The sequence below is a fragment of the Podarcis muralis genome, chromosome 7, assembly GCF_964188315.1.
Source record: "Podarcis muralis chromosome 7, rPodMur119.hap1.1, whole genome shotgun sequence".
NCBI classification, from domain to species: domain Eukaryota; kingdom Metazoa; phylum Chordata; class Lepidosauria; order Squamata; family Lacertidae; genus Podarcis; species Podarcis muralis.
The window spans coordinates 8,014,604-8,034,064 of NC_135661.1; the positions used below are offsets into that span (position 1 = coordinate 8,014,604).

Sequence of the window (19,461 nt, forward strand, 5' to 3'; positions counted from 1 at the left end):
ATAAAAATATTATTCAAACTTTTGCTTGCTGAACTCCCTTAAAAACAGAACATAAGCATCAAAGATACATCCCAAAAAATCCCTACATTATCTTGTTCTGTCCGGCACAGGCTCAGCGTCTTCTTAGAAATAAAAGATTTCAAAAATCCAAACTGTGTCTCTTCCCCCATCCAAGCCTCAGTTGGCGTTAGGCCAGGCATAGGCAAACTCGGCCCTCCAGATGTTGGGACTACAACTCCCATGATCCCTAGCTAACAGGACCAGTGGTCAGGGATGATGGGAATTGTAGTCCCTAAACATCTGGAGGGCCGAGTGTGCCTGCCTTAGGCTAATGCAGCTCTTGGAGAGTCATTGGCATGCATAGTTCAGAGAAACTTGGACATCCGCCAAGCTTTCAAGATGGCGAATTTGCAACTCAATACCTTTATCACATGATTAAAGTTTCACTCTCCAAAACAATCAGCAGTTATTCATTACCTCATTAAGGAGCTCAGAGTCCTTTAGAAAACAACGCTGGAAAACACCCAATGTTAGCAACCCTTCAGCAATGCACATTTAGCCGTTTTCCAGTTCAAAACTTTGTTACTACACATACATTTTCCATTTCTGTGTGTATTAAATCTATTATAAACGTGTGTGTGTGTGTGTGTGTGTGTGTGTGTGTGTGTTTGGCTTTTCCAAAGTATACAGTCGTGCCAACGATGGCAAAAGAACTTTCTGTGAAAGGTGCCCTATTGTGTATATACGTGTGTGCTGTTTTTTTTTTTGGGGGGGGGGGGGGGAGAAAGACAGAACAGCTTTCTCCCTGCTCAGCATCCTGTGTGCTGAGTAACCCTCACTGCCAGCCTCCCGCTTTCTCCCTCCCCACCCTTCTGGGCTCAGCTAGAAGAAGAGAAGGCTTCTCTCTTGGGGAAGAAGCAGGAAGTGGAGCAGGAGAAAGCCACCATCCGGGACGAGTTGGTGCGGCTGGAGCAGGAGAAGCTGGACCTGGACACAGAGCGCCACGGATTGGGCCACTCCCTGCAGGCTGTGGAGCAGAGCCGGGCGACGCTGGAGCAGGAGGTGCTGGTGCTGCAGAAGGAGAGGGGGCAGCTCCAGGAGCAGCTGGGACAGGTGAGGGGCAGCACTGGCACGCAGGGTTGGAGGGCCCTTTGTCCTGTTATGAGAAAAAAACCTGCTCCCTTTCCCTTATTCCAGAGCCTGTACAGAGTCCTTAAGTGGGTTGCCTATTGGTGGGATGAAATAACAGAGGCCAACCAGAGTATATTGAGAAGCAAAGCAGCTAGTAAGCCTGATCTTTATCCAAGTGTTGCAACAAGGTCCTCACTCCACGCAGGAGGGAGGAGGAACCCTGAGCAATGGTGTGCAAGCTCATATATAGACTTTTGAAATTGCCTCCCCTGTAGCCCAAGACCACCCCCAAAAACACCATACATACATCGCAGAAGGAGGCGGTCTACAACAGAAATCCTGTCTGCCAGGACACCTGATAATGGTTGCTGATTGCATTACCTGGGCACCCTGGCCATTCTTCTGTCATGGTCAGGGGTCTGCAACCCGCGGCTCCGGAGCCGCATGTGGCTCTTTTACACCTTTGCTGCGGCTCCAGGGTGGATACTAGTGAGGGGAGGAGGTGCATTGTGCGCCCCGACACTCCCCACTGTGGCGGGCGCTGTACTGGCTGTGACGTCGCATGGGGGCAGTGCGTGCGTTAGTCACGCACTGTCCCGACGTCACCTTCCTGCCCGCCCACTACATTGTAAGGGGCATGTACGCTGGTCACTGCATTGAAAGGGGGCATGTACGCTGGTCACTGTTTTGAAGGGGAGTGAAGAACACACACACACAAAAAGGTAACTTGTTAATTTAACGTTTATTTCCATGAGGAGGAGTAATTCTGAGGGGTCAAACAAAGAAATAATTAAAAAAAGTGACAAAAAAGTTATTTTTATAATGACGAGTTTTGCGGCTCCCAGTTTTTTTTTCTTCGGAAATGGGTCCAAGTGGCTCTTTTTGTCTTAAAGGTTGCAGACCCCTGGTCATGGTTAATACTTCAGTTCCTGAATCCAAGTCACAGTCTCACCCTATTCATACACAACGGCGCCCTCAAGACAGGATTTGTAAGCAAAAAGACAATGGGGAAGCTTTCCCCATTTGCCTCCCTTCCTGCAGAGGAATATTTGAGGTCACTGGGAGAGTCAAAATGGCTTCAGGATTGCTCTCCTATACTGTTTCAGACACCTGGTTCATATATTTAGATATGTGTGCGTTTGTGAATATTTATTCTATATTTGGGACCTTAAAATTCTTATAACAGTCAAGAGCATTAGTCTCGTAATCTGGTGAACCGGGTTCGCGTCTCCGCTCTTCCACATGCAGCTGCTGGGTGACCTTGGGCTAGTCACACTTCTTTGAAGTCTCTCAGCCCCACTCACCTCACAGAGTGTTTGTTGTGGGGGAGGAAGGGAAAGGAGATTGTTAGCCGCTTTGAGACTCCTTCGGGTAGTGATAAAGCAGGATATCAAATCCAAACTTCTTCTTCTTCTTCTTCTTCTTCTTCTTCTTCTTCTTCTTCTTCTTCTTCTTCTTCTTCTTCTTCTTCTTCTTCTTGTCCTCCTGCTGCTGCTCTGTCTCCAATTCACTTTTCTAAAGCTCAAAGCAGATTATCCTGCAAGACAGGACACACCTACTTAGTGCAAGCTAGTTGATCATTGCGATGTCTGAGTTGCTGGTCACTCCTCACAAGACCTCCACTGCTTTGATGATGGTGGTGATTTACTATATTCCGCCCATCGCCAGATCTCAGGGCGGCTCACAAGAATGTAATGTTCAGTTGCAAGAGAGCTCACAACTGAGATCTCGGGAGCAGACCTTTGCAGAAGCTGTGTCGCTCAGGTCTTCATAACACAGAGCTTGCAAAGCTAATGTTTTCTGACATTCGCACCCAAATCTGGGATCTGCTGAGCTGGCAGTGGCTGCATGGTTTTTGTTGCAGGGCTGAGGTTGGCATCATAAACACCAGGCTCTTGGTTGAGGGTGGAGGGGCTGGGGAAACAGAGAGGGACCATAACAGCCAAGCGGGCATCTAAGCAGTGTCAAAGCTTCCCCTTTCCCTCCTTCCTTTTCCCCCTCCCTCTCTTTCTTTTTTTAAAAAATTAAATATTTGTTATCAATCAAGTTCCACATAACAAATTATCAAACCCTATAATCACATACATGTTTCCCCTCCTTTCCCCCCCACCAAGGACTTCCCTCGGCTCCTCTCCCTGATTTCTCTTCACATATTTTCTCTGCATATTATAAAGTTGTACATATCCTTACATATCTATCCATCATGTTATCAACCAATAAATTTGTCTATGTTTATTCAAAATCTGCCAAGGAGTCCAGTTCATTTTGTTGTCTTTTTAGATCGTTTGTAAAAAGTTCCCCTTCCTCCTTAAAGTCACAGTTGCCCTTGTCTCGCAACTTGTAAGTCAATTTGGCCAGTTCTGCATAATTCATCAATCTCTCTTGCCACTGTTCTTTCATCGGGGTTTCCTCATTCTCCCATCCTTGTGCTATCAAGACTCTTGCCGCTGTTGTAGCATACATGAATAAATTCTTTGTTTTCCTTGGCAGGTCTTGTTCTACAATCCCTAACAAAAATGCTTCTGGTGTTTTTTTTTACAAACGTCATTTTATACATTTTTTTCAATTCATTGTATATCATTTCCCAAAAATTTTTAACTTCTCTACACTCCCACCACATATGATAAAAGGTCCCTTCTTTTTCTTTACATTTCCAACAAGTATTTGAGCCGGTTTTGTACATTTTTGCTATCTGTACTGGTGTTATATACCATCTATACATCATTTCCCTCCCTCTCTTTCTCTCCCTCTCAGCTTTCCCGCCACAGGAGTGCAACTGGTGAGGAGCTGGGGCAGGTGCGCAGGGAGCTAGAACGCCATAGCGAAGCATCTCTGCGGGCAGCCAAGGAGAAGGAGTCGCTGATGAAGGAAAAAGCCAGCCTGGTGGTGCAGCTGGCAGCCTCGGAGCGAGAGAACCGGGGCCTGGCAGAGGAGATCTCTGGCCTCAGGTATGTATAATAATAATAATAATAGTAATAATAATAAATTTTTATTTATATCCCGCCCTCCCCAGCCGAAGCCGGGCTCAGAGCGGCTAACAACAATAAAATTAACACAATTTACATAAAATCACAATCAATTAATTGAAATACATTCTAAAATCAATTCATGTGTGTGTGTGTTCCCCCCAACTTTAGCACCTATTATTATTTATTCTGATTTATTTCTCCCATTTGTGTCCCTCCATTCCTCCAAGGAGCTCAAACACAGTTCACTGTCCCGTTTCCTCTTTGCAACAGCCCCGTGAGGCTGAGAGTTGCAGCGACCAGCTCAAGGTCGCCCAATGAGCTCCGTGGAAGGGTGGAGATTTAAAACCTAGCCCTCCTGAGTCCTAGCCTGGGGCTTTGTTATGGGGCTGGCAGGGAGGGGCAGCGTGTTGTTGTTGTTGAAGTTTGTGGGTCGTAAATCTTTTGACCCACAGGGTCTGCTGCATCGGCACTGCAATTAGTCTGTTTACGAGCACTCTGACACTTCTATGGCACCCACACTGCTCTCTTCTCAGTTGTCGGACGTTAGCAGAGTTTATACGCAGCATAAAATGGCTTTGTCTGTGTCAATGTGGTGTCTTCAATAACTCAGCCCTATTCTATCAACTGTTTATTTAGAAGCATACAGACACAAAAGAAAACCTACAGAATCAAGCTGCATGCTTGCAGCGTTCTGCCGCTAACAAAATGAAACTTCCGTATTTTTCGCTCTATAAGATGCACTTTTCCCCCTCCTAAAAAGTAAGGGGAAATGTGTGTGCGTCTTATGGAGCGAATGTAGGCTGCACAGCTATCCCAGAAGCCAGAACAGCGAGAGGGATCGCTACGCTCCCTCTCGCTGTTCTAGCTTCTGGCTTAGCCGCGCTCTGTCCCTCCTACCACCTCCCGCAAAAGCCCGCTAAGCCAGAAGCTAGAACAAGTGTGCGCAAGCGCCGCACACATGCTCCACGCGGCTCGTGAAATGGAGCGCTGAGCAGAGCCTGGGATGCATACAGGCTCTGCTCAGCGCTCCATTTAAAGAATTTTTTCCCTCGCATTCCTCCTCTAAAAACTAGGTGTGTCTTCTGGTCAGGTGCGTCTTATAGAGCGAAAAATATGGTAACTCTCTCACATTCTCAGACACTCTGCAGCCCAGAGAGAGCTCAGCCCACTGAAAATGCCTGGATTATATGGGCAGTGCACCCAGTTAATTAGAACGCCTCGTGGGAGAGTGTTAACTCTCAACTGTCCAGAACCACAACAGTTGTCCGGCTGGTTCTTCTGTCCCCCCTGAGGTTGCTGGAAGATGGTAGCCACGTCACACAGTGTTTGCAAACAGGCTGGGGCAGGGGAGGCTGCAGGGAGGCAGAGCCTTGACCCCAGCAGAGAGGCATCTTCTGCTCAGCTGCTTTCCTTTTCTCAGCTTTGCACCCCCAACCTTGATGCGCGCGCACACGTCTCCTCACCGACCCCGCTGGGATTTCTGGCCTAAGCCCCAAAAGAGGAGGCAGACGGAGCCTACCAGGCAGAGTAGATGCAAGATGGCTGATGAGCAAAGACGAAAACGACAAAAGATGGGGGGGGGGGATGATGATAATACAGTCCTTCTGTCGTTCCCCCTCTCCCCTTCTGCCCAGGTCTGAAAAAGACGCCTTGGAGACGACCCTCTTTGAGATCCAGCAGCACCTCGCCCAGCTGGAGACCCGGAAGGAGCAGCTGGAAGCCGAGAGGCAGGGCTTGCTCCATGCCAAGGAAGCCTTGCAAGGTATCCTGGGAGGAAGGTCTTCCTTTGGGTCCTCTTGTGCCACCCCCGTGACTGTGCTTTCCCTTCAGTGACTGGGTGTGGGAGTGCAGATGGAGGTTTTTATCATCCGACTTCACCGGCAGACAGTGGCGTAGCGTGGGTTGTCAGCACCCGGGGCAAGGCAAGTAATTTGCGCCCCCTAACCCGTGGATTTTAGTAGGGGCAGAGAGCTGCGAGTGCGAGCGCGCCCCCCCAGATGTTGCGCCCGGTGCGGCCGGCCCCCCCTGCACCCCCCACGCTACGCCACTGCTGGCAGATGTACCTACTTTTAAGCTGTGCGCCTGCCCCCTTCGAATCCACCTGGGACCCTCCTTGCTTTCCTGTTCTTTAGAAGGGGGCAGGGCTTTCTCCCAACAGAGGCGGGGCTTTCGGCTGCTAAGCCGCCGCCCTCTCAAGCCTAGCCACGCCCCCTTGCATGCAGTGGTGCCCACTGGGCTGTCCTTGCCCCCAATCAAGCCCCTCTTCAGATAAACGCCCCTCCTCGCTCCATCCGAGGTTTTTGGGGGACAGGAGATGGGCGGGTGTGGAGGACTCCCTGGTCCTGAATGGGGTAACTGTGCCCCTGAAGGAGCAGGTGCGCAGCCTGGGAGTCATTCTGGACTCACAGCTGTCCATGGAGGCGCAGGTTAATTCTGTGTCCAGGGCAGCTGTTTATCAGCTCCATCTGGTATGCAGGCTGAGACCCTACCTGTCCGCAGACTGTCTTGCCAGAGTGGTGCAGGCTCTGGTTATTTCCCGCTTGGACTACTGCAATGCGCTCTATGTGGGGCTACCTTTGAAGGTGACCCGGAAACTGCAACTAATCCAGAATGTGACAGCTAGACTGGTGACTGGGAGTGGCCACCGAGACCGTATAACTTGAAAGACCTACACTGGCTCCCAGTACATTTCTGAGCACAATTCAAAGTGTTGGTGCTGACCTTTAAAGCCCTAAACGGCCTCGGCCCAGTATACCTGAAGGAGCGTCTCCACCTCCATCATTTTGTCCGGACACTGAGGTCCAGCTCCAAGGGCCTTCTGGTGGTTCCCTTGCTGCGAGAAGCCAAGTTACAGGGAACCAGGCAGAGGGCCTTCTCGGCAGTGGCACCCGCCCTGTGGAACGCCCTCCCACCAGATGTCAAAGAGAAAAATAACTACCAAACTTTTAGAAGACATCTGAAGGCAGCCCTGTTTAGGGAAGCTTTTCATGTTTAATAGGTTATTGTATTTTAGTGTTCTGCTGGAAGCCGCCCAGAGTAGCTGGGGAAACCCAGCCAGATGGGCGGTGTATAAATAATAAATTATTATTATTATTATTATTATTATTATTATTATTATTATTATTATTATTATTATTATTATTATTATCCCCTTTGCTGTCTTGACCTCTGTCCGTCTGTCCTTCCCCAGCGGAGCTGGCTGCACTCCGCAAGGAGATGGAGGCCGAGGTGAGCCGACTGGAGCGAGACAAGGACCTGGCGGCCCAGAAGCTCATTCAGACGGAGCAGGAGACCCAGGCTGCCTTGAGGAGTGCGCAGGCGGATCACGAGGAGGACGTGGACCGTCTCCAGAGGGAGAAAGTACGTGCCGCCCCCGCCCCCCCCCCCCCCCCGTCAGGTGCAGAGGGCTGGGTCCAGGACCGCTCTGTTCCTCAGGTAACACGCTGCCCTCGGGGGACAGAACTGCAGAGGAGTGAGGAGCCTGGATTGCAGAAGGCCCCAGATGTTTGTGGGGCTCCCAGAAAGGTGCCGGCCAGATCCCAGGCATGCAGGCCATTTGCTCTTTGCTGGCTCTGGCTGTCCCTAAGCTGTTAAGCACGTGCAGCTGCTCCGTTGTTGGCAGGTGACCCAATCCCTCCCCTCCAGGAATCTGTCTGACCCTTTTTAAAAGCCAGGGGCACCGTGTTGCCTGGAACAGTTCTTTTCTCCCCCCAAACAGTTTTTGATCTGGGCTTCCACGGAAATGAGGCTGCATTTTAAGTAGCATTTTAATCTTGTTTCTAAGATGTATTTTAATCCATTGTTTTTATACCTGATGTTAGCCGCCCTGAGCCCGGTCTTGGTCAGGGAAGGCGGGATATAAATAAAATGAATAAATAAATAAATATCCTGAATCTCCTGCCCACCCACCTCATAGGGTAACCCCCAAGTATGAGGGAGAAGCCTCTTTTTCCTGCTCAACTTTCACCCCAGCATGTTAACATGCTTGCCTGTCACATGTTCCCTGCTTCCTTCAATTTTTAGGTTTTTTTTTTTTTTTGGTTTGGTTAAAATGAATTCCCATTAACCTTAGAGGTTTTCATTTCCTACCTTTTGGTCCCTCCTTCGTGTGCCTCCTCCTCAAGAAGTCTCCGGAGGGTGGCAATACAAGAACGGGGCCTTCTCTGCAGTGGCTCCCCGTCTGTAGAATTCTCTCCCCAGGGAGGTTCGCCTGGTGGCTTCATTATACACCTTTAGGCACCAGGCAAAAACGTTCCTTTTTAACCAGGCTTTTGGTTGACCTAATCAACATCCTATACCCTTTTAAAATGTGGCTCTTTTTGTTATTGGGTTATTGTTTTTATTTTTATTTTGTATACTGTGATCTTTTTTTGTGAACTGCCCTGAGACCTCCGGGTATAGGGTGGGATATAAATTCCATAAATAATAATAATAAATAATAATACTGCAGGGTAGGGCGGGACGATATGTCAATATATTGTGCTAAACCGGTTTGAAGTCCATATTGTGATACTGGTTTCGTAATTTTTAAACATGGAAATATGTTGCGACGTCGAAAACCCAGATATCACCCTGGAATCAATCTTGGGCCAAGCACTCACTCGCCTGGTATGAGAGCTTTCGGTTGATTGACAAGGAGTGATTCTTTTTAATAATACTAATAATAACGTATTTTTCGTCCCATAGGACGCTCCGTCCCATAGGACGCACCTAGTTTTTGGGGGGGGAAATAAAGGAAAAAATGTTTTCCTTTATTTCTCCCCCAAAACCAGGTCGGGGAACAGCGGGATGGCGGCGCAGTGCCTCCCCGCTGTCCCCCAAGCTTGTGGGGCTGGCCGATGTCTGCCCGGCGCGAGGGGAGCTCTGCTTCAGGGCGCCCCGCGCGCCGGGCAGGAGTTCCCGCAGGGCTCCCCATGCTGCGGATGTGTTCCCGAAGCGCCGGGCGCTCTGCTTTCAGCGCGCCTGGCGCTCCGGGAAGCAGGCTGCTATCCGCAGCCTAGACAGCCCTGCGGGACCTCCTGCAGAGCTGCCTAGGCTGCGGATGTCTTCCTGAAGCCTGGAGAGCGAGAGGGGTCGGTGTGCACTGACCCCTCTCGCTCTCCAACCTTCAGCAAAAGCCTGCATTTGCCCCATAGGACGCACCCAGATTTCCCCTTCATTTTTGGAGGGGGAAAAGTGCATCCTATGGGGCGAAAAATACGGTAATAAATTTTATTTAGACCCTGCCCTCCCCAGCCAAGACTGGGCTCAGGGCGGCTAACAACCAATAATAAAAACAAGTTGATTAAAATACAACTTAAAAAACAAGATTAAAATACAACATTAAAACATTAAAATGCAGCCTTTTCACAGGAGGAGAAAGGAGAAAAGAAAGAGGGGGAGGGAATCAAATTGGCTCCAAACCAAAGGCCAGGTGGAACAGCTCTGTCTTACAGGCCCTGCGGAAAGAAATCAGATCCTGCAGGGCCCTGGTCTCATGAGGCAGAGCGTTCCACCAGGCCGGAGCCAGAGTTGAAAAGGCCCTGGCTCTGGTTGAGGCTCATCTGACTTCCTTAGGGCCCAGGACCTCTAGGGCAGTGTTTCCCAACCGGTGTTCCACGGCACACTAGTGTACCGCGAGATGTTGCCTGGTGTGCCGCGAGCGAGTCCAAAAAAGGTTGGGAAACACTGGTTTCTCTTTCAAAAAGGAAACGTGGGTTAAAGCGGCGATGCCGCCTCCCACTCACTTTCCTGCTCTGGCTTCCCTAACAGTTTTCCGAGTTGCGTCACTGGATCCAGCCCCCTTTTCCACATGTGACACGGGGCTGGAGGGAGGGAAAGAGGGCTTTACGTCGCGCACAAAGGCAGCCTCCTAGAAGCGCTCTGGGCCGGCGCCGTTTCGCCGAAGGCGCCGGAGGACCCCCACACTCAGCTCCTTCAGAAAGGAAGCCCCGCCCCTCGGCTCCCTACGCCGCCAGGCAGCTCAGCTGACTGACGAGGACGTTCTGCGGCGGCGGCCGCCGCACAACCACCGCAGTTGCTGGCAGCGTCCGCAGCACAATAAGTAACAGCGCCTGGTGCTGCCAACTCTTTCTCTCTCTCTCCCGCCCCGCCCCCAAGCTCTCGCGCGCCCCGCGTCAACATCGCCGCACGCAGCTTCCCGAGCTCGAGGCCAGCCGCTGCACGCACGCGCCGGCTCGTCATCGGCTCCGGTTGTTGCCTTTCTCCGCCGAGGTCGGTGGACCCCGAGCCTAGGCTTCCTTCCCGCACCCCGCTTTCCGAAGACCGCACACCAGTTGGGCCAGTACATATTCCCCTCCCGTGACTGGAGCGGAATAGCCCTTTCTCTTCTTCCCCAACCCTTGTCGTTGGAGGAGTCCCTCAGTCCCTCGCTTTGCTGCCTCCTCCCCCCCCCCCAAAGCTTGGAGGTTCCCCGGCAAGGGGGAGGGGAAAAAATTGAAAGTTACACTTTCGTGCGTCCCTCCCGGCGTGACGCTGCACGCTGACGTCATGGGGCTGTAATGGTGGTGTGCCTCGAGATTTTTTTCATCAAACAAGTGTGCCTTTGCCCAAAAAAGGTTGGGAAACACTGCTCTAGGGTGTTGCTATTTATGGACCTTAAGGTCCTCCGTGGGGCATACCAGGAGAGGCGTTTAGCCATTGGAACTTGGCTGTGGAGGAGGCCTTGCTATGGGTGCTGGGGGCCCCCATCTCCTTGTCCACATGGGGAGGGTCGGGTCCACTCCTGAGCTTCTTCACCCTGTCGGCCTGGCAGGAGGCGCTGCGCCTGGAGCTGGAAGCAGAGCGCGAGGAGATGCTGCAGCGGCTGAGCCAAGAGCGCGAGGAGATCCTGGCCCGACACGAGGCGGAGAAGGAGGAGCTGAGCGAGGAGATCACCAGCCTCCAGCAGGAGCGGGACGAGGGACTCCTTCTGGCCGAGAATGAGAAGCAGCAGGTGAAAGTCTGGAGGACGGGGAAGGAAGGAGGTGCAAACAGTGGCGTAGCATGGGGGGCCCACGGAGGAGGCTGCCCCGGGTGCAAAATTCTTAGGGGTGCAAAATTTCAGCACCCGGTGCCGCTGTATTGAAGTTGTATGCTTCCATCACATGGCTCCTCCGTGCGAAGCAGGAAGCGACCTCACCAGGCAATGGAACAATTCTTCTTTTAGGCAGTTGAATGTGCATGCACGCTCCATCTGTTTACCCCACCACCCCGCTCTGCATGGCCCCGGGCCCTGGCAACCCATGCTATGCCACTGGGTGCAAGACCCCAGTCCACTGCCAGCTCTGCAAGACTCCCCACACACTGTAAATTCCCCAAAGCTGGACACCCAATCTTGCCACAGAGGAACGTCGCCTGGTTCCTCTCCTCACTGGCCATAGCCCAAGGCTTTGGGGTGGAGAAAGAGAAACAGCCCACCTAGCTCCAGAATCTGCACGATTCGCTGTTCCGCCAATGTGGCAGTTGTGGCGTTGAGCCTCCCTCTGTGCGCAGGAGGGCTACAAGAGTGGAGATGTGGCTCCCCAGTGGGACTCCCTGCTGCTCCAGAGGCCACTACTGACTCCCTCGCCCCCTTGCCCCCAGGCGCTGTCTCTCAAGGAGTCGGAGAAGGCCATTCTCCTGGAGAAGCTTTCAGGGGCGCAACAGAGCCTGGCCAGCGTCAGCCTGGAGGCGGAGAGGCACAAGCGAGACGCTCAGAGTCTACAGGAGCAAGAGCGGGTAGGCGGTGGCAGAGTCAGGGTCGGGGGGGGGGGGGGCCTGTCTGATGGAGAACAAATGTGTGTGGAAGCAGGCGGGCAGTATTTGCACCACGAAGGGCCAGCTCCTGCAACCTGGCTCAGCTTAGGTGAATGGGGCAGGCTCGAATTGTACTTTTGGTTTTTTTCTGAACCCCTCATTCGCCCCCACCCCATACACAACTTTTTCCTGGAGCAAGGAGCTCTGCAGCGCCCTGTACTGCTGGAAGCTTTATTTTACCTCTGCCTTTTCGACAGCAGACGTGGAAGCGGATGTTTCCAACTTGCTTTTGACACTGAGGGCTAGAAACTTGCTCCATCTTTTCCTTTATTGTTCTAAGCCTGATCTGAGTTTCTCAGGAGGTCGCACCCTTTGCCTGGTGCTTCATCTTTTTTTTTTTTAAATAAATTTTTATTAATTTTCCAAACACATAATGAAAACAAACAATACACAAAACAAAAACATACAAACATATAAACATGTATAATTTCATAATCTTATTTTCATGCACCTTACTTCTCGGACTTCCCCATACCTCCCCTTTTCTGCATCCTTGTTTTACATTTCTTCAGCAACTCCTCCAATTAACTAATTATCCAGTTCACTTTCATATAGATTCTTTTTTAACTTATTGATTACAGCTGTAATTCTCTATTTCCCAGTTCCTTAACATCTTAACACTCCTCAATTTTACAGCAATTTTTAAGATATACTTTAAATTTCTTCCAGTCCTCTTCCACTGTCTCTTTCCCCTGGTCACGGATTCTGCCAGTCATCTCTGCCAGTCCCATATAGTCAATCACCTTCGTCTGCCATTCTTCCAGCGTGGGTTGCCTGGTGCTTCATCCTGTGTTGCATACAAGCAGTGCTTTTCCTTTTTTAAAGCCGGAACTTAGTTGGGTGCCATTGCCATTATAAGAGAACAAGGGAGGTGTTCATGGTGAGTTCCGGCACCTCCTTTTCTAGAAAAATAGCACTGCATGCAAGCCCACCCTGGCTGGTAGCATATGGAGCGTTATGCAAGGATAAGCCAAAAGCAGCAGCTCTGTGGAGCTTTGTTCAGGCCTCTTCCTCCATGGCCTTTTCTGTATTTTCTCCCTGTGGAATATTCTTCCCTAGCTCCATTACCAAGACAAAATGGTGCCTGGCTGTTGAGGGGTGGGGGGCGCGTCTTCTAGGCTCCATTTCTTCGCCTTGTTGCAGAGCACCATCAACGCCTTGAACTCGGAGCTGCGGGGCCTGCGTGCCCAGTTTGAGGAGGCCATTATGGGCCACGAACGGGAGGTGAAGGTCCTCCACGAACAGGCCAGGGATCTGATGAAGCAGCGAGAGTCAGCCCTCCGCGAGGTGAGGGGGCGATGGGAGGGAGGGAGGGAGGCCTTCATTGAGAGTCAGTGACAATAACACCACCACCTGAGCTGCTCTGATAGTCTGGGGAAGACCAAATTACCTATTTCCTCCCAAGGTGAGGGCAATGGACATTGCTAAGCCTTCATGCATTAACTAGACCAGTGTTTCCCAACCTTGGGCCTCCAGCTGTTTTTGGACTACAACTCCCATCATCCCTAGCTAGCAAGACCAGTGGTCAGGGATGATGGGAATTGTAGTTCAGAAACAGCTGGAGGCCCAAGGTTGGGAAACACTGAACTAGACTTAAGCATGCAGGTTACGTGAGGCTGGTTATCCCACCATTATTCTGCAGGAGGTCTGTTACCCCTTCAGTGGAGCAGCTGCTTTGCACTGCATGCAGAAGGCCCCGGGTTCAAGCCCTTGCCTGAACCCAGAAGACCACCTGCCGCTGCCCATCACAGCAGAGGTGGACAGGCTGAGGGCCTAACCCTGCACAAGGCAGCTCCCCACACTCCTGCCCTCCCACTTCAGACAGCCTCAGAATTCCTGGCAGGAGCCCAACTCTGGCTCTTTGCTCCATCCTCTTCCAGGTGGAGGAGCTGAAGATGCAGGTGCAGATGGTGGAGGACGCGAGGGACCAGACCCGCCGGGAGCTGCTGGAGGCGCACCGCAAGTCACGGGAGGCCCACGAGGCCCTGGAGGCTCAGCGCAAGGAGGCCATGGACCTGCGGAGGAGCCTGAGCGATGAGGCCAAGGAGAAGGAGGCCCTGCAGAGGTCCAATGGGGAGCTGCGCGTTGCTGTGAAGAGGGCCGAGAGCGAGCGCGTCAGGTGGGGAGAGAGAGGACCCTGCTGCCTTCTGCTCCAGGGAAGGGGAGAATGGAGGGGGGCAGGATTTGACTGCCTAAATCCCACCTCTGCCACAGATTTAATCTCTTCCTCCACCCCACATGGTGTCTCTCGGCCTCGGTTCTTTGTCTGTAAAAGGGGCATGATGGCAAAGTCAGTTCCACGGAGTGGACGGAGGAAACAGGTGGTAGCTTCGCAGCTCGGCTCCATCTTGGTGGTTGATTCCTGGGCCTCTCCCCCTGGGGGCCGGAAGGACCACGTCGCTGGCGTCCAAACACCCCTCCTCTCTGCTTGCCTCCAGTTTGAAGCGGGCCAACGAGGAGAAGGAGCAGAAAGTTGCCATCTTGGAGGAGGCCCGGGCAGCTGTGGGCAAGGAGGCAGCCGACCTTCGCAGCAGCCTCCAGGATGTGGAGCGTTCGCGGCTGGAGGCCCGCCGGGAACTGCAGGAGCTGCGGCGGCAGGTAAGGCCTGTCACGGGAGAGGGGAGGGGCTGCCAGGGAAGTGGGAGCCTCAACTCAGCCTCCCTTTCCACTGGGTGGGAAGAGACAGCAGGTGCACAGTTAGTTGATGCAAAGGCGAGACTAGGTATTCTGTGCACTACTGCTCTGGCCAATTTACCGTATTTTTTTGCTCCATAAGACACACCTGACCATAAGACGCACCTAGTTTTTAGAGGAAGAAAGGGGGAAAGCCCCCCTTTCTTGAGGATCAGCTCAAAGTTGTTGAGCTTACTTTGCTCAACAGAAAAAAATCCTGTTTTTATGGGGCTCAACTCACAGTTCTGCAGCTTCTTTAGGAAAGGAAAGGGAGCCATTTCTACAGTTTCCAGACAGATAATCTAATCAGCCAGTCCCATGTTGCTGGGGAAACAAACAGCCTCCGTCTGCAGAACATTCAACAATGGAGGCCTGGGCAAGTGGGTGAGGCCAGAAAAGGAGCCAGCGATCGACTGTGCACTCGCTCCATAAGACGCACAGACATTTCCCCTTACTTTCTAGGAGGAAAAAAGTGTGTCTTATGGAGCGAAAAATACGGTATGTCTTGCCAAATGCAAGGCGGCTCTTTTAAAATGAGATTCAGAGGCAATACAAACACAAGTGAGTGAGAAGGTTAAAGATTTTATTCTAAACAGCAAGCATTGTATACATTACCAAGCAAGCACTTCGATGCGCCACTTGGAAGCCCTCAAGAAGCAGAGAAACGACTCCCCCAGGTAGCCTTAGTTTGCACGGCCCTGCGATCGATCAGTCTGTGCAGGAGCTTCTCAGAACTTGGCCCAACACCATCTGATTTATAGATAGCTAACCTGTGTGGTTTGCCTGACTGCCTATGTGCTACCAGCTACAAACAGATTATTCATTAGCCACCTCTTCCAATGCCTCACTTTCTTCAAACAATGTCCAACATCAAAAGAAGGTACAGTGGTGCCTTGGGTTAAGGACTTAATTCGTTCTGGAGGTACGTTCTTAGCCTGAAATTGTTCTTAACCTGAAGCACTACTTTAGCTAATGGGGCCTTCCGCTGCCGCTGCGCAATTTCTGTTCTCATCCTGAAGCAAAGTTCTTAACCCAAGGTACTATTTCTGGGTTAGCGGAGTCTGTAACCTGAAGTGTCTGTAACCTGAAGCATCAGTAACCCAAGGTACCACTGTACTCAGCAATATCACTACCTTCCAACAGATTAAAAAGGTAAAGGTGAAGGGACCCCTGACAGTTAAGTCCAGTCGTGAATAACTCTGGAGTTGCGGCACTCATCTCGCTTTATTGGCTGAGGGAGCTGGCATTTGTCCGCAGACAGTTTTTCCGGGTCATGTGGCCAGCTTGACTAAGCTGCTTCTGGCGAAACCAGAGCAGCGCATGGAAACGCCATTTACCTTCCCGCTGGAGCGGTACCTATTTATCTACTTGCACTTTGATGTGATTTTGAGCTACTAGGTTGGCAGGAGCTGGGACCGAGCAATGGGAGCTCAGCCCGTCGTGGGGATTCGAACCGCCAACCTTCTGATCGGCAAGTCCTAGGCTCTGTGGTTTAGACCACAGCGCCACCCACGTCCTTCCAACAGATTAGGACTAGGAAATTAAAGGCTGTTTTTCAGCCATCAAAGAGCTTAGAGGAGGGAAGCAAACAGGAACAGGAATGATAACCGTGTTAGAGCACTATCTCCTCAAAATGCAAATATCTTCCAGATAGATTGCCCATACACACCCTCTTCCGATTCCTGGGACATGGTGGGTTTCAGTGCACTGAAAGCAGCGCTTTTGAGATGTTTTGGGGCAATCTTGCAGCTCCTGCCAACATAGAACATTGTTGATGGGTCTGAATCATGGGTCCTGGCTTCGAGGTTGTTCAGTACAGACAGTTTTAGCATGCTCATGAGTTGTCTTGCCTCCTTGCGGGTTGATGCTTCACATTGTAGCCCTTCCAGCAGCACTGTCGGGTTGAATGGGTAGCCCCGTCTATAGTGCATTCCAGCATTTTTCTGTATAGGTTTTAAAGGCACGCCTGTGATTTAAGGTTGCCAGACACAAATCCTGCATAATAGGTGTATTTTGGCCCTCCCATTCCAGACCGTCAAGTATAGAAAGTTCTTTTAAAATGGTCTCCTTAGTAGAAAAGCAGGGAAGTTCGAAAATAATGACTCTGGACCTGCTGTTGACAGTTTGGAAGTGCTGGCCTGCTCTGTCGGCTAACCCTGGATCAGAGGCATTAAGCTTAAGATTAGGGAACATATGATTAAACCAGGAAATCATAAAAGGAAGTAAATCTTGGTCTTCCAGAGATTCTGGTAGGCCTCTCACCTTGGAGAGAATTATTGCCTGCTTCCTTCAGACAAAGCTGTGTATCTCTAGTTTTGGCTCCTCGTTTATTGATTTCCCCCATCTGTCTGATTCCTGAGTTTAGAGCTTCATTTGCAGTCTTTGGGACATCAGAGACCTGGGTTTCTGCCATGTCGAGTCTTTTCTTGATCGGGGTCAAAGGTTAGATCTTGCCTTAGATCTCGCCTCGGCTTATCCAGTTGGGCAGTGAGCTGAGTGAGAAGGAAACTGGCAATCGTCTCGTCTCCCAGAGAGTTTTGCTGCCTTGGCTGCCATCCTTGGGCTGCTGCTCAGAAGTTTGAAGTTGATCAATGGGCTCACCTGATGGTTTTCGTTTCTGTTCTGGTGTTAAATGGGATCCCTGGTGCATAGTCTATAATGAGCATGTCTCTCAGAATCAATTTTTTAGGTTTTCTGGTTGGATTGGAAGTTTGATAGTACATGGGTAATTAGAACAAAAGAATTAGACAGCCATCTTGTTAGATGTAGTGCCTGAATGTGGGGGTTCCTGGTCATTCACTGTGGGGCTCCATCACCCCCCTATTTCTTGCTCTCTCCTCCTTGACGCTTTCTCTCTTTTCTTCCCCAGTTCTCTTTCTCACCTTTTCATGCCGCTGCTAGGGCTGGGCGACATATCATCTGAAACTGGTTTGAAGTCCACATAGTGGTATCGGTTTCTTAATTTTTGGCCTGGCAATATATTGCAAATCATGGTGTGTGTGTGTGTGTGTGTGTGTGTGTGTGTGTGTGTGTGTGTTATGCAAAAACCGCAATGTGGGGAAAACCACCAATTCTTCTCTTGATTCCTGCAGTCCCTTTAACTCTGCCGCCTCAGGTCTCTCACAAGAGCAGAAAATTACGATGTGGGGAGAACCGTGAAGCCAGCCAATGCCTCTACATAGCTCCATCCTTATTTCAGGCATTGTGATATATCGCTATATCGCGATGTTTAGCTGATGATATATCACAGTGTTGAAAACCAGATTTCGCCCAGCCTTAGCCGATGCCTTTTTCCCCCTGCATCTCTCTCCCTCCCTCCACCCACCTTCTCTCTGTTTTTCTGGTTGGAGACAGCTAGCTTCCAAGAGCGCTGTGGAAGATGTTTCGGACGCTTGTTCCGCCTTTGGCTCCAATAGGTTTGGCAGGCTTTGGAAACTGTCCAGGAGCCTGCAGGACCTGTTTTCCACAGGCCGAAATGAGCCGCGAATGGCGGCAGCCTGCTGCAGCGCCACATCCTCCCTCCCTCTCGAACCTCCTTCTGCCCCTCTGAAAAGACAAGGGCCCGTCCACCTCCGGGTCCACCCCCTTCGCTCTCTCTCAGCTTGCAAGAACCAGGATCCCTCCCTTTGCACAGGTCAAGATGCTTGACAGCGAAAACACCAAGAAGAGCCAAGAGGTGGCTGAGCTGCAGGCCCGGGTGGCCCTGGATGAGCAGCGGGACGAGGAGAGCAGGAGGGAATCTTTCAGCCTCAAGCAGAAGATTGTGGAGAGCGAAGCCACACGGGAGTCGACCCGGAAGGAGGTGAGGGCCTGGCCTGCAAATCTTTTGCAACTGGGCATTGTCCTGGGCAGGCAGGAAATCCCCTCAAGCTCTTCTGGGGTGGGCGCTGTTTCGTGGGACCTTGATATATGGCGAATTCCCACGGCAGAGTGCGATTGACCTGAGCCCAGCCTTCAGGGTGCCCTTGGCTGAAAGCTCCGTTTCTGACCTGTCATATGCACTTCATTTCATTTCGTTTTTTTATTTGTATCCCGCCTTTCTGTATTACTATACACAAGGCGGATTCCGAGCCGAAGAAACAACAGAATAGCACAGATCACACACCTAATAGCTATCTGATCCAATTCAAAAAAGTCACGATAAAAATGTAACTTTAAAAAAGCAACTCACACGGAACAAAGCGATATCCAGTGATCACTTAGAATAGCATAGTAAACAGTAAAATTAAATATCAGCAAGTAATAACTAAGCAGTTTGCACTTAACGATTACAGTAAATAATTACTAAACTATAATCGGTAAAAAGTAATGACATAAAAGACCACAAAACAGACCCAACCATGTAAAAGGATCAAACTGAGAAACAAGGGCACACCACTTATAAAATTATTGTCTCATTCTGTCACTGACTGCATCCCTCCCCCTTAGTTGCTTGTCGCGCTTATTTAGGAGATTACTTCTGAGTAGACCTGCACAAGACTAACGGTTTTACTCTGAGGTTCCTCTGGTGAAAACTGAAGCTGGGGCACTTCTTTGCCTCTGACTCTGCCCACTTCTTGTATGTGGCCCCCAGCAGACTCATTTTATTTTATTTATTAAATTTATATACTGTGCCCCTCATCCAAAGATCTCAAGGCAGTTCACAGAATAAAATACACCAGTAAATAATTAAACCAAGACAACAAAACAATAACCCAACCGTCCCACAGACATATTTAAAAGGCTGTAGGATATTAATCCGCCAAAGGCCTGGTTTCTCCAGGCGCCTGAATATATGTAATGAAGGCGCTGGGAGAGCCTCCCTGGGGAGAGCATTCCACAAACGGGGAGCCACTGCAGAAAAGGCCCCGCCTCGCGTTGCCACCTTCCAGACCTCACCTGGAGGAGGCGCACAAAGAAGGGCCTCTGATGG

At 50.7% G+C, this 19,461-nt stretch overlaps 1 protein-coding gene across 3 annotated transcripts in view; it reads left to right on the plus strand.

Moving 5' to 3' along the window:
* Positions 1-19,461, plus strand: part of CROCC (ciliary rootlet coiled-coil, rootletin) — a 66,721-nt gene that overhangs the window by 35,293 nt on the left and 11,967 nt on the right. For all 3 annotated transcript variants that reach the window (XM_028741364.2, XM_028741363.2, XM_028741362.2), the window contains 10 exons: positions 883-1,113; positions 3,886-4,079; positions 5,735-5,862; positions 7,291-7,460; positions 10,855-11,034; positions 11,664-11,798; positions 13,020-13,163; positions 13,757-13,995; positions 14,315-14,474; positions 18,184-18,351. In XM_028741364.2, coding sequence (XP_028597197.2) covers positions 883-1,113; positions 3,886-4,079; positions 5,735-5,862; positions 7,291-7,460; positions 10,855-11,034; positions 11,664-11,798; positions 13,020-13,163; positions 13,757-13,995; positions 14,315-14,474; positions 18,184-18,351 — 1,749 coding nt within the window. The remainder of the gene's footprint in view (positions 1-882; positions 1,114-3,885; positions 4,080-5,734; positions 5,863-7,290; positions 7,461-10,854; positions 11,035-11,663; positions 11,799-13,019; positions 13,164-13,756; positions 13,996-14,314; positions 14,475-18,183; positions 18,352-19,461) is intronic.